The sequence below is a fragment of the Geotrypetes seraphini genome, chromosome 2 (genome assembly GCF_902459505.1).
Source record: "Geotrypetes seraphini chromosome 2, aGeoSer1.1, whole genome shotgun sequence".
NCBI lineage: Eukaryota > Metazoa > Chordata > Amphibia > Gymnophiona > Dermophiidae > Geotrypetes > Geotrypetes seraphini.
In genome coordinates, this window is record NC_047085.1 from 212979165 (window position 1) to 212994338 (window position 15174).

Consider the following 15174-nt stretch of genomic DNA (forward strand, 5'->3'; position numbering starts at 1 on the left):
TATCATGAATAGTGTGTTCTGGTAAATATAACTTTGAGTCAGATAACACAACTGTTAACATGAATGTTTTGGCCTCTTCCATTTTATGTAACTGGTATTTATTGCCGTGTTATTGAAAATCTTTCTTATCTGTTATGAGTCCAAATGCAGAGAGAAAATCCAACTTAAACATGCTGCATTGTTTTCTTGTCTCATCAACTTTAATTTTGTGTCTGCCGTGCTAAGTATATGTACACATTTAAAAGGAATCCTGTATCCTCGTAATATCAGTTTCAGCTCCAGGCATAGTCTTTTTCAATAAGCAGCAGTGGGTGGTCAGGCTGCAGCACAGGTTGAGGGCACGCTGTGCACAGGAAAAACTGTTCAAAAGGTTTTTAAAGGTGGTAAGAAAGTTTGCCGCCTTCAAGAGAGTCTGGAGGCTAGAGATCAGCATTCCCTCTCATCACTGTGGGCTATGAGAAAGCTAATTACCAGACAATTCAAAGATGAAAAAGAAGAGTAAACACAATTACCTGTTTTTTAACATCTGCAGAACCATCTTACTAGAACAAAATATTAAAAATGTTTGCTTGTGATCTAGTATATTTTGTGTATACAAAAGTGCATATTTTGTGTATTTAAAAGTGTATATTTTGTGTATACAAGTACATATTGATTATATATGCATTTACTGCATATGTAAGTACAACAAAAAAGTACACAGATCTTAAATAGAATATCACAATTTCAGTTTATAGAAAAAGTGTGCGGTCCAGCCTAGTTTTCTGGTGACAGTGGTATGCAAAAGTCTGTCTCTCTTCTCTGCGGTAAAAAATATTTAGAAAGCTTGGTATCCAAACATTTTTTTAGAATGTAGAGAAATTTAACTTTGAGGGGTTTTGTGTGGATGTGGGTGGGGTGGGTGTCAGTCATAACAGCGGTTGCCCTGGGGAATTTCTAGCTTCTCTAGATATTCCCATCTTTCTGGAGCACAGAAGTTCCTGAGATTTCTTGTCCTTGAGAATCATTGCCAGTTCTCAGCACTCTTCTTTTGTCTGGTTACAGCGCACCGCACAGTCACCAAAGCAAAGGTACTGGTAACTGCATATCTTTGCAGGACAGATTTGCAAGTGCATCTATACCTGGATGACTGGCTGATCAGGGCTTCATCATTCTCAGAAGGAGAACAAGCAGTTACTCGGGTTGTCTGAGTTGTTCAGAGCCTGGATTGGACAGTGAATTTTTGAAAGAGCCAAATGGCCCCGTCCCAGTCTCTGGAATTTACTGGGAGTCTTCTTCAACACAGCAGCAAGCCAAGTCTATCTTCCAGAGACATGCAGACAGAAGCTTCAAACTCAGATAATGATCAGGATGGCACTATCTTCAAGTGCTAGGAGCCATGGCAGCTACTATAGTCTTGGTCCCAAAGGCTCCCATGCGACCTCTCCAAAATGCATTGCTATTGCGGTGATCTCCACAATCTGTCTCCTTACAGATGACTGCCATGGACTCCAGAATCCCTTGCCAGTATGATCTGGTATCTGGTGGCTCAGTCCAGAACTGTTGTCAATAAGCATGCCTCTCAGAATAGCTTTGTGGGTTATTGTGACCACAGATACCAACCTCTTCAGCTGGGGAGCTCACTGCAATGGACATTTAGTCCAGGGACGTTGTTCGACCTCCCAGTTGAAGTGGTCGATTAGCAGATTGGAGATTTGGGTCATTCCTTTGATGTTACAGCAACTGGAAAAGAATCTGGATGGTCAGTCAGTCTGAGTCTTATTAGATAATGCTACAGTGGTGGCTTATGTCACAGATGTTCACAGATGAGTCTGGAGACTTGCTTATTGTGCTGGTGGGCAGAACTACACCTTCAGGCTCTTTTGGCGGCACATGTAGCAGGAGTGGACAATGTCCAGGCCGATTACCTCAGCAGGCAGACACTAGATCTGGTAGAAGGGACGTTATTTGCCATAGCCTTCCAGTCCATTGTTTGTTGTTGGGATCACCCAACATTCAATTTGATGGCTTCAGCGAAAAACAAGAAGGCAGACTGCTTCTTCAGTCAAAGATCTGTGCCCAGAAGCACCAACTCTTATACGTGTTTCCTCCATGGCCCCTGATAGGGTGGATACTCCACAGAATTGCAAACCATCTGAGGCAAGTCATCACGATACCGGATTGGCCACATATACTAATGTAGGTCTCATATGTGTACAGGTCTCAGACTGCAGATACAGTCAGACCTTCTCTTTCAGGGGTCAGTGGTTGTAGAAGATCTGGATTGCTTTGCTTTACAGCATGGCTCTTGAGCGTACGGTGTTAGCATGCAAAGGATACTCGGAGTTAGTTATTGCTACTCTTATAACCAAGAAGCCTACAATGGTCTCTGCTTACGCTGGGAGACATTTCAGCATTGTTGCATTAAGGAGAAGGTGAAGCCTTTCTCTGCTCTGGTCTCAGTAGTGTTAGCTTTCCTGCAAGTAGGCCTTGACAAGGGTTTTTCTAGTGGTGTCGCCCTGGGTCCAAGTGTCAAGATTTTCCTGTTTCTGGGCCTGAATGTAGTCAGATTCCTGAAAGGGGTGCTAAAACTCAGACCACAAGTAAAATATCCATTTCCATTCTGGAACCTTAAAATGGTCTTAGCTTCAGTCAGGCTCCATAGGAGCCTCTTAAGGAAGCATCCGTGTTGGATCTTACCATAAAGACAGTTTTCCTCATGGCCATTATGTCAGCGAGAAGAGTCTTGGAGCTACAGTCATTTTTGTGCAAAGATCTCATCCTCAAGATCAAGGAAACGGACATCTCCATGCACATGGTTCCGTCCTTTTACTGAAGGTTATTTTGGCCTTTCATGTCCATCAAGAAGCAAGATTGCTGGTGTTGCAGCCACCGGGGTCAAAGAAAGTCCGGATTCTGAAAACGGTTGTGAGAAGAATCTTTCTATATTACCTAGAGGTTTCTAATGAGTTCTGACGTTATAAACATCTTTTTGTACTCATCAGTCAGGCTTGATGCACCAGACCAGGGTCCAAAGCCACCATTTCCAGACAGATTTGCTTGGCCATTTCGTCATCATATATTGCCTGTGGCAAACAGTCGCCAGTCTCTGTGAAAGCACATTTGACTAGAAGCATGGCTTCTTCATGAGTGGAAGCTTGGGTGCTTTTGCCCGATAAATTTTGTAGGGCAGTAACCTGGTCCACTCTGCCTACATTCTCCAAGTATTAGAGTGGATGCGGCAGCAAGGGAGGACACCAAATTTTGGTCCTCAGTGTTGCGTGCAGGCGCAGAGGTCCCACTCCAGATTTTAGGAACACACCTATTGCACTAGAAAAAGAGATTAGGTTCTTACCTTGCTAATATCTTTTGTAGTAGATAAGTATGTCATTTTGGAACCCTGCTCAGTCTGTTATTTCTCTGCTTACTCTCTCAATCAGATGATTCAAGTCAAAGCTGTATTTCAGGGAGTCTCCCCATACACCTCCTCCTTATGTGTTCCTATATAGGTCTATTGCCTGCTTTGGTATAAACTGAAGGGGGCAGCAGAGCCCTCTGGTGAAGGAGGATGCATCGAAAACCTGAAGCAGATTTCTTCTACACAGCTCGGAAACATGGGGAGAGTACCCTATTGTCTAGAATGACACACCTATCTACTAGAAAAGATATTAGCAAGATAAGAACCTAATCTTCTTAATTCATGATGTAAGATTGATACATGTAAGGTTATAACAGGTTGCATTGATTGATGAAACATGAAAGTGTTTATCTGTAACCTATTATGAGGGATCTTCAAAAAGTTTCTGACTTTTTTATAAGTACTATTTTTTAAATAACTCAAAAGCAAATTATATAACTTTTCTACTGATTAGTCACATGACATTCTATGACATACCCTCTTACCACTTCTGCCCCAACCATTTCCCATGAAAATATGAAAGTGCGGAAACATTTTGAAAAATCCTCATATTAAAAGACATTTGGGTGCTTATAACACTCATTTATGAAGCATAAAGATGTCTCAAAATGCTGAAATGGATATCCGTGTGCTTGAATCATCCAAAACCTGATTTTGCAAAGGCAGACTAAGGGCATCCAAATAGCAAGGGGACGTGATCTGGGCAGGACTAGGGAGGGCTGAAATCAGGACATCTAACTATAATTATCAAAGTGGAAGAAATGTCCATGTCTAAAAAGAATGTTATTTGACACATTATTTTACAGAAAGTGCTCTGATTGAGCAGCTGTCTGCTGGAGAGATTAAAGCATAAAACTAGTTGTTGTCCCTTTTCCCTGGAAGTGAAACTGGAAGGAGGTACCAGGATCTATGACAGCTTCAAGTATTATGGGCATTCTTAGCAAAGCAAACAGTAAGACTGAGGCATAGTATTGGGGTTAGTACAGTGGACAATAAACACCGAGGTTCAAATCCTGCTTTAACTCTTGGGTTGTTTTGTTTTTTTAAATAAAATTGTGAGCCTTCCAGAAACAAAAACAACAACAAAAAAACACCTACTCTACCTAAATATGACACTGTAAGCCTGAAGACTATTGAAATGAAACATGGGCCTTTGGTTTACAAGCCACTTCACTAACCACCAGGCTGCCTCTCTGCTCTGCTTGGATGTCTATTTGGCCATTTTCAAAGAATGCTGCCAGACAGATGTCCATGTCCCTTGTTTGTCCCCCCATTCATAATTTGGACGTTCTAGTTTGTAAAATATAGAAACATAGAAGATGACGGCAGATAAGGGCCATAGCCCATCAGGTCTGCCCACTCTACTGACCCCACCCCCAAGTCTACCATCCTAGAGATCCCACTTCTGGTGACAAGTTCCCTTGGCTTAACCCTCTAAGGGATCCCACATGGGCATCCCATTTGCTCTTAAATTCTTGCATGCTGTTTGCCTCGATCACCTGCACCGGGAGCTCGTTCCAAGGATCAACCACTCTCTCGGTGAAGAAATATTTCCTGGTGTCGCCATGAAATTTCCCACCCCTGAATTTGAGCGGATGCCCTCTTGTGACTGAGGGTCCTTTGAGAAAGAGAATCTCTTCTTCCATCTCGATACGGCCGGTAATATACTTAAACGTCTCTATCATGTCTCCTCTCTCCCTACATTCCTCGAGTGAGTACAGCCGCAAATTTTTCAGCCTTTCCTCGTATGATAGATCCTTGAAAATAGATGTTCATGCTGGACATTTCCAGCATATGGACATCTGTCTCTTCTATTTTTGAATAGGAAATCTTGAAATATTTTCTGTTCAAAAATATATTTGAAATGGACATGTTTTGGGGACATTCTGACTTAGATGTCACTGTTCTGGCTTGGACGCCCTTTTGAAAATGCCCTTCCATTTGTCTTTATAAATTACGTGTTCAAATCCCATAGGAGATTTTAAAAATGAAATGAAGGAATCGCAGGTAAAATTAAGCTGTGCCCATTTTATGCCATCTTTCATGTATATAAATGATGGTTCTTCCCAAAATTTGCTCTCAAACATGCCTACACCTGCATCACACAAAAACACCCCTAGTGTTTAATGATAGTGGAACTTTATTGCTGAATGAAGGATAGAGATGCTTGCCTCAAAATGCATATGGTAGTCAAATCATTATTTGTTATAAGCAGCTGTAATAAATATTGTTTGGTTATTTTAAAATACAGTACTATTGCACTTCTTTCAGTAAAATGTATTCCTTGTAGTAAACTTTAGTACTATTACTGTCAGCAGTTTGCACTGTTTTAGGGGAAGAAACTCACTCAAAATAGCACATTATTTATATTGGTGCTATTCCTTCTCCAGGTAATCCAATCCTTCACAGCCCAATGCTTGACTTAAACAACGATGGACGTCATTCTCCAAAGAACCGTCTTAGTCAAACAGCTTCATTGACGAGAGGCAGCAGTTTTCAGTCTGCTCGAGATGACTGTAAGCATTTGAATAAATATGTTTCCCACCAGCACCACCACCACCAAGGAGTGTTCTGTATATGCTGCTGAGGCAGTATTTACAACCCCTTGAATAAACAGGTTTAGCTGTCATTTGCTGGCAATACCTATTAGACTTCAGCTCTGCATTAGCCAAATTATTGAGGAAGTCATGACTTGTAGCTTTTGACTGTTGATGAGGTGAGTGGGCTGAATTTGGAGGAGGATATGTGTTATGATCAGGGCCGGATTTTCTTATAGGCTAACTAGGCTTCAGCCTAGGGCCTCAAGATCAAGAGGGGCCTACATTCAAATTGTTAGCAAAATTAAAATTACACTATTCTAAAAACAGTGAACACTAAAACACTGAACCGAAAATAAGGAGAAATTCTATGCTTCGGGATCGGAACCGGCTCCGGCCACAACGGGGCGCCAACTCGGCTTCTCCCTTTCTTTTTCTCACCCTGGGAGGAGGATCGGGGAGGGAAAGACGTCAGTCCGAAAACAGCTGGGCAAAGCCCAGCCCCGCGAGGAGAAAGGCAAAATGTGGATCCGTCAGGACAGGGCGGCCCAGACTGGCATCGTAAGGGGGGCGGGGGGGTTTAATGGAAGGCAGGCAGGCAGGATGGCATGGGGGGGTGTTCAACGGAAGGCGGATGGGAGGCTGGCGGGCATCGGAGGGGGAATGAGGTGAGGAAGGACGCACTGGGGGCACTATGGACATAGGAAGGGGCAATGTTGTGTGTTACGTTTGATTAGTTATTGTTACAAGTACTATGTATGGTGCTAAGAATAAATGTCCAAATAAGTGTTCTCGACTTTTTTTTATTTATTATCCGTGTCACATTTTTTATAAAGGTTAATACCAATAACAACATGTTTTATTTAACATATTGATATATATCACAGTAATGATGTATTTTATTATCTCTCATGTAATTTACAAACTTAAAAATGGGAGGTGAAAGGGCCTCATAAGTGGAATAGCCTAGGGCCTCTTTTCATCTAAATCCGGCCCTGGTTAGGATCCAAAAAAAACCTAGGTAGTTATAAATGAAAGCTCATAACATTTAGCATCAGTTTTGATTGAAATGGAAGCCCTAAAAAAATGGGATAAAATTACCACTCTAAAAACTACATAAAGTTTATACAAACACTCAAATTGCTCTGTAACTCCTGAAGATACAGTCTGCTTGAGAGTGGAACTTGACAGCCATTAAATTTATGTGTACAGAGCAAGCAAGTGAGAGTCTGGAAATTGAAAGAAGTGCATTAAGGAGGTAATTCTATAACCTAGTGCCTATAATTAGGTGCCTGTCCTTTAAAGGAACATAGGTGCCTATTTTCCTTTATAAAATTCTAAAGGGCATATATGCATGTATCCGCACAGTAAGCATTAGCGCTTATGCCAGTCATAGAGCTGGTTAAGTTTGTTAACCTAGTTGCCAAAGATAAATGCAAAATACTATATAGATTATACTCCACCTACCTTGCAAATACATGTGTGTAGAATAGCTCATAGGCACACATTTGCATGCTCATGCCAGTATTCTAAGCATTTATGTATGTATTGGGCACATAAATGTTTGCACCTAGTATATATAATTACTCCCTATATTCTCAGTGTGAAAACATGAAGAACAGGCGTGATAAGGGACTACTTCAAAATAATATAAAAACTAATTGCAATGACTTTTTTTCCTCAAAAGTAGATTTTTAAAAATTGCAGTTCAGTTGTACTCCATGTGATTCTTGTCTGTAAAGTGCTTTGGACAACTGTGTAACGTACTGTAGAACTGGCCCTGCAGCACCAGGATCAGGAGATTTCTTTAGGCACTGCAAAATACTTGAGGCAGTCCTAGCATATGCATACTCTACTTGACAGCACCTGTGCTACTGTCTCTTTCTCCTGGTGCTGCGATCCAGCTGTCGGGCTCTGCTGATCCACACAAAATGGAGGAGGTAACCATAGAAATAGCACTGTGCTTTTGAATGGGCAGAGGAGTAGCCCAACAGTTTAGTACAGTGGGCTGAGATCCTGGGGATCCGGGTTCATTTCTCACTGCAGCTCTTGGGACCCTGGGCAAGTCACCTAACCCTCCACTGCCATTAAACTTAGATTTAATGTTGGCATATTTATAATCTGCCTTACCATCAAATGTAGAAACATAATGGCAGATAAAGGCCAAATGGCCCATCCAGTCTGCCCATCCGCAGTAACCATTATCTCTTCCTTTCTTTAAGAGATCCCTCATGTTAAGCAGAGAGCAATCTGTGTAAAAATGCAATCAAGCACAATAATCAAGACCTATATATAATGCAAATGAATTCAATTCCATATATAAGGCAGACAAGATGCAGTTTACAGAAACAGGATTCAATAACAGAAATGTTTTTGGAAATCCATGTTTTCACTAGGCATCATACTCGTATAATCCATTGTTAATCTAATTTCCAGAAGTAAGGAGTTCCAAAGTTTTGCTCCCCTTCCAAATCTAGTCTTGCACGTGTTTTCTGAGTAGTTATGTGTAGGCCTGTCTGAGATAGATTGAAAATGCTGAGAAAACATCTTTAATGCAGTTTCTGCATACTCCAAATGCCTATTTTTAGGTTATCTATAAATTGGTAAATAGATATGTTATTCTTGTGATGAATATATGGTTCATATCTCCTGCTTTTATGTATCCAAAGGACACATTTACATTGGTAAGAACACACTCATAGTGATTCATTTTTCTCTTTGTTTTGTAGCTTGGCGAGATAAAACTCCACAGCAAGTGTCTTTTGTTGACAAATTGACTAAAATTGTTGTTGGCCAGCTCCCCAACTTCTGGAAGCTTTGGATCTCCTATGTGAATGGCAGTCTCTTCAGTGAGGTGTGGATTATGGATTACCAATGATGCTTGTTGCCTGAGCACATGAGTATTGTTCCTTTCAATAGACCATTTTCCTCACAGGTGCCTTATCCCAGCAGTTAGCAGCTCAAGTTAGGGTGGCACAGTTGAACTAATCCAGTGGGGGAGCAAGCACTCCACTGAGTCAGAGTGCTCAGTGAGCGGTGTTCCTTACCCATAGCTAAAGTCTGGGGCTCTGTTGCTCTGACTGTCTTCTGATACACCAGATCTTAGTATTGAACTTTATGAGGTAGTCATCTGTAGATATGTTGAAAAAATTTGCTGTTAGTGTGCTACTTTATAGGAAAACATAGTGTCTTTCCATTCATTCTATTGCGTGTACAGTTCTATGTAAATTGTCTACTGTCTAGAAAAGATTTGATTCTATTTCATTTCATTTCACTCCACTCTATTTGATATACTGCTATGCATCAAACAGTGTGTAAGCAGCATTAGGTAATGGTTGTGTATCACGTCATCTAGAATATAGCAAGCAGGTTTTGATGGTTATTATCCTGTGTACTTCTGATAGAAAATTCAAAGGAAGGATGATCATTTTGCTATATTCTGTTTAATATTTGGTTGGTAGAGGATTTACTCTGATATCCCACAGTACATTTGCAATCTGTGAGCAAATCACATGCTAAAAATTCTTTAATTTTGTTGAGAAGGGGCATGTCTTGAGGAGGAGAGTGGGTATGACAGCATGAACCAATGCAGCTACACTGATGCACGCTGATTAGCTCAGGATTAGTACACGAGCTCTTACTGCCTATAAAATAAGTATTGTAAATGTATTTTTTTTTTAACGGCCACAATGATAATGACAAAATTAGCGCATGGTCATTAATTAAGAAAATAAGAAAATCAGTCATTTTCTGGCTGCAGTAAAAATGGGCTAAGCACACTGGGAAGACCCGCATAAGGGCACATTAAGGCCAATTTTTTTGCTGCAGGACCTCTATGTGAGTGCATGCAGTAAATACCATGGGCTAACTACAATGTGCAGTCCCCACCCACACTCTGCCCAGTTCCCATCCTCTTACACAACATGTAGCTAATTCACAAATTAGCGCACACTAATTAACTAGTGCTGTAACAGTTAAATGGTGAAATGTCTTGTCAGCCAAATGTCATATCTCAAGCATGAACTAAGAAGCAGAGAAAAGAATGACACTCACCTCTTCCAGGAGATGGGGACAGGATCCACCAGTGCAGCAGCCATCTCTCAGCACCAGTGGCTCTCTATGACAGCAGCCAAGAAGGGCCAATGGAGGCCAGGAAGGAGAGCCTTTTCCTCTTTTTTCCCACAGAACTTGTTTTTCTTTCATAGCCATGCAAATGGAAACTTATGAAACAGATTTCGGACTTCTTAATGATGCCAATGCCTACAACATGGTACTATCTCCAAGTACTAGGTACCATGACAGAAACCATAGAAGTGGTTCCCTGGGCAAGGGCTCCTATGCATCCTCTCCAGCATGCTTTGTTGTCCTGCTGGTCTTCACAGACAGATTCACTCCAGAAGCCACTGACATAGACGGAAGAAGCTCGGCTGAACTTGTATTGGTGGCTACGAGTGGAGACATTGGTGAGAAGCATGCCACTCCGCATCTCCTCTTGGGTGATTTTGTCAACTGATGTCAATCTATACAGTTAGGGAGATCATTGCCTCTGGCATCCAGTTCAAGGCTAATGGACTCTGTCGCAGAGCAAATGGACCATAAACCGTCTAGAACTACGGGCCATTTGGCTTACCTTGCAGGTATTGGAGAAACCCCTGAAGGGCAAAGCTGTCAGAGTGTTCTCAGACAATGCCATTGCGGTAGCTTATATCAATTGGCAGGAAGATGCCAGGAGTTCTCCATTGTGTCTGGAGGCCAAACTGCTACTCAATTAGGCAGAGTACCACCTGTAAGCGATATCGGCAGCATATGTAGTGGGAATAGATAATGTACAAGCCAAGTACCTCAGCAGGATGATCTTACACCGAGGGGAGTGATCACTGTTCCAGAGAGCTTTCAATTGCATAGTGGGATACTAAGGGTTTCCACTGATTGACCTCATGATATAAGCAGCCAACAAGAAGGTGGCCTGTTTTTTCAGCAGAAGAGCCAAGCCAGCTTAGACTCCCTGGTCCAGTCGTGGCCAACACAAGATCAGCTGTACGTGTTTCCTCCATGGCCAGGTCAACCATTTGATAGCAAATCATCATGGATGGATAATCCTGGTGGCTCTGGATTGGCTGCGTCAGCCGTGGTATGGGTGCTTGGTGTGTCTGCAAAGAGACAAAGGTCTCAGGCTACCGGTGCACATGGATGTGTTGTCTCAGGGTCCAGTTCCCCTAGAGAATCCAAAACGCTTTGGTCTTATGGCATGTCTCTTAAGGGTGTAACCCTAGGGCAGAAAGGCTGTTCGGAGGTGGCTATTTCTACCCTCTTTAGAGCCAAGAGACTGACAACCATCGCAGCCTTTGCTAAATCCTGGAGGTTGTTTCAACAGTGGTGTTTGACTGATCAGGGAGGTCCTTGGAGGGCCAAAACAAGAAGACCCAATATCCCACAGAAAAAAGGAGCAATCCAAATACAAACTGTGGAAAACACAATGTTCTTGACTTTCCTTTTATTTCTTCCAAAATGTCTTCAAATGGTATAAAAACCTTGTCCACATGGATCATAAAAAGGGCTAACAGGCCGTGTTTCGGCTGATAAGCCTTTCTCAAGGGTCCGATCATAAATGGTGTGTTTTGGAATTATGGAGGTAATTTGCCAAAGCTCAAAAACACTAATCTATTTCCTAGACGATGAAGTTAATTTTATTATATTGTTCGCCATCTTGAATGACAATTTGTCCAACCTTTTTATGATCCATGTGGTCAAGGTTTTTATTCCGTTTGAAGACATTTTGGAAGAAATAAAAGGAAAGTCAAGAACGTTGTGTTTTCCAGTTTGTTTTCATTTGGATAGGTCCTTGGAGGGTGCTGGTGTCAGTGATTTTAGCCTTTCTGCAGGCCGGCCTGGAAAAGGGGTTGGACGTAGGATCCCTTAAAAGTGCAAATGACGGGCCTCTCATGTTTCAGAGCCTGAGTGGAAAAGAGTTCCTTGGCTTCACATTTGGATGTAGTCAGATTTTTGAAGGGGAAAGGGATTGAGACTTGAATGTAATTATACAACCACATTCAAAGCTGTTTACATACAGGTATTTCAGGCATTTTCCCTATCTGACGTGGTGAGCTCACAGTCTATCTAATATACCTGGGGCAGTGGAGGATTAAGTGACTTGCCTAGGGTCACAGGAAGCAGCGCAGGGTTTGAACCCACAACTTTGAGGTGCAGAGACTATAGCTCTAACCACAATGTCACACTCTCCTCCATAGGGTGCTCAAGTTGAGACAGCCATTTCCCACATGGAAGCTCAATACTGTCCTGAGTGGCCTCTGCAAGGCACCTTTCAAGTCATTTCTGGAGGCATCCCCTGCTGATTCTAACATTGAAGAAGTCTTTCTGGTAGCCATATCCTCAGCGAGGAGAGTCTCTGAGATTCAGGCACTTTCATGCAGGGAACCGTTCCTCAGAATTACAGAAACTGGAGTTTCTTTTCGTACTGTCCCTTCGTTTTTACCGAAGGTGGTGTCTTCATTCCATATTAATCATCAGGTTACTCGACTTCCAGACCATGGTTCCATGAAGAGGGACAAAGTTTAGAACCTGCTGGATGTACAGAGATGTCTTCTCCAATTCCTAAAAGTAACCAATGAATTTCAGCTTTTGGAGCATATTTTTGTCTTGATCAATGCTGCTAGCTAGACAAGTAGCACTAGATAATATATCAATGTTTTATAAATTCTTTCTTAGTCCAGTTTCTTTATAACAGTACATCTTAGGAATTCAGATATCCACCCTTATCAATAGATACAGGTGGTATTATTTCCCAACTATTTACTTATTTCAATTATTTTATATAAATATAATAAATAATAGACTTAGCTTATTCAAAGTCCATTCCCCTTCCCGACGCGTTTCGCCGAACTTTCTCAAGGTCGGGGGAACTGAAACATAAAGGTTAGCAAAAGTTGGAGTGAACTGTTTTGGTGTAAAGAGTGAGATTCTCTTTATATATACTATAAATATTGAAAGATGGCTCAAATGCTAGCTAGACAAGCCAACATCTTAAGTCAATCATCTTTACATGGATTTGTATGGCTGGTTTTTTGGCATACATTAGCTGTGGTAAATGGCTACCATTTGCTTTGAGAGCACACTCTACGAGAAATGTGGTGTCTTTGTAGGTAGAGATGAGGGCCATTCCTTTCAAAGAGATTTGTAGTGTAGCTACATGTTCTACTCTCCATACCTTTACAGAGTTTTACAGGGTGGATGTGGCAGCGAAAGAAGATACTGCTTTCAGGTCCTTGGTGTTAAGAGTAGGCTCATCTGCCCGCCCTAGATGTAGGAGACTGCTTTGGTACATCACCTATTGTCAGGACTCATATGTCCTTCGCACCAAAAAGAAGGATTAGGTACTTACCTCGGTGATCTTCTTTTTGGAAGAAGAAGAACATATGAGTCTTGACACTCCACCTTGCCAGTCTGGAGTTCGCCTGCCTACTGTTTGACAAATACATGTGTCCAGAGCTGGAGATTTTCTCCTTTCAATGAGATGTACAAAATAAAAAGAAACTAAAAATAAAAGCAGTAAGTGAGACTCTATGAGCTTCATAAGTTTAATGTTGGTTGCATTTTGTTAAGTTGAAGGAGTCTGGGACTGGTTTTTCTGAGTCTTGAACTAAGTTTTCTCCTTAATAAAAATGCTGAATTATGTTTAATTGCAGACCTGACTTATCTCATGTTCTAGCCTGCCTACACTGGGTGTTAGCTTCTTACTGTGTATGCTGAGATAACCATATTGTAGTTCGCCCTCCTGGACATGTAACAGAAAGATTGTAGGGCTTAGATAAGTGACCTGCTCCCTATAGGACTATAAGGTTAACCCCTGAACCAATAATAAGTGCGCGCTTAGGACCAATGATTGTTAAGAAAATGTAGCAAAAGTAACAAATGAGAAGTTGTATCTAGCATTCAGTTTTTCAGCCAGAAAATGCATAAATATCACTATAATTTCCTGGTTTTGGCACTTCTGAAGCTGCCAGCTTGGGGGCTCAGGAGTCTGCATATGCTGAATAAAACACCTGTGCTTTCTTAAAGTCTCTATGTTTTGTGGCTGTCCAAAGTGACCTTCAAGATCATGAAGGACATAGAAAAAATAGACAGGGACAGATTTTTCAAATTAAGGGGATCAACAAGTACAAGGGGGCACTCAGAGAAATTGAAAGGGGAGAAGTTTAGAACAAACGCTGGGAAGTTCTTTTTCACACAGAGGGTGGTGGATGCATGGAACGCGCTACCAGAGGATGTGATAAATAGGAGCACGGCTACAGGGGTTCAAAGAAGCTTTGGATAGGTACTTGGAAGACAAAGGGATTGAGGGGTACAGATAAGAGTAGAGGTAGATTATAGGGATGGGATTAGAGGTAAGTTATAAAATTAATCAGGGTTCACTGTTCAGGCACTAGGCCTGATGGGCCGCCGCGGGAGCGGACCGCTGAGCAAGATGGACCTCTGGTCTGACTCAGCGGGGGGCAACTTCTTATGTTCTTATGTTCCAAAATGATGCCTGGTTGTACCTTGTTTATTATGTTTAACAGAGCAGAGCAGAACAGAACATGTTAGTGGGGAGAATCCCCATACCCCTCTTCTTATTTCTCTGTTTTAGTGCTGTTTGATTGCTTTGGTACACACTGAAGGGGACTCTATAGCACTGAAAAAGGAGGCGGAACTGAAGAATGTAAATTTCATCCTTCTGCAATCAGCTCACGAGTATAGGATAATCACCTATTGTCAGGACTCATATGTCCTTTTTCCAGAAAGAAGATTATCAAGTTAAGTACCTAATCTTCCCTAAAGCAGTATAACAAATATTTTCTTGTATTTTTGTAATCTAATTTTCAGAGTTTTCCCAGCTATGACAGCAAATTGTATTTGCTTTTAATTGTTTTTATTTTCTTTTTTTCTAAGACTGCTGAAAAATCTGGTCAGATAGAAAGATCAAAAAAGAATGCAAGGCAAAGGCAAAATGACTTTAAGGTGAGTTATTTATAAATTATTATATGGAGAAATTTTATAAAACTTTTTTCTGCATTTCAAGCATGTTTTAAATGTGGAAATAAACTGGTATACTTTTGTGTGGGTATACTTGTATAAAATGTAGACATGCTACAGTATTTTGATTGTGCTTACTTTTATGCAATATGTGTGTAGATTCCTGGCAGCCTTGCTTGGAGGTTGCTGTACGGAGTTGCATATACATGT

General features: G+C 41.4%; 1 protein-coding gene across 5 annotated transcripts in view; it reads left to right on the forward strand.

The window, feature by feature from the left end:
• Positions 1–15174, forward strand: part of EXOC2 (exocyst complex component 2) — a 273747-nt gene that overhangs the window by 146745 nt on the left and 111828 nt on the right. For all 5 annotated transcript variants that reach the window (XM_033934892.1, XM_033934888.1, XM_033934890.1 and 2 more), the window contains exons 12-14: positions 5788–5913; positions 8664–8788; positions 14881–14949. In XM_033934892.1, the coding sequence (XP_033790783.1) occupies positions 5788–5913; positions 8664–8788; positions 14881–14949 (320 nt within the window). The remainder of the gene's footprint in view (positions 1–5787; positions 5914–8663; positions 8789–14880; positions 14950–15174) is intronic.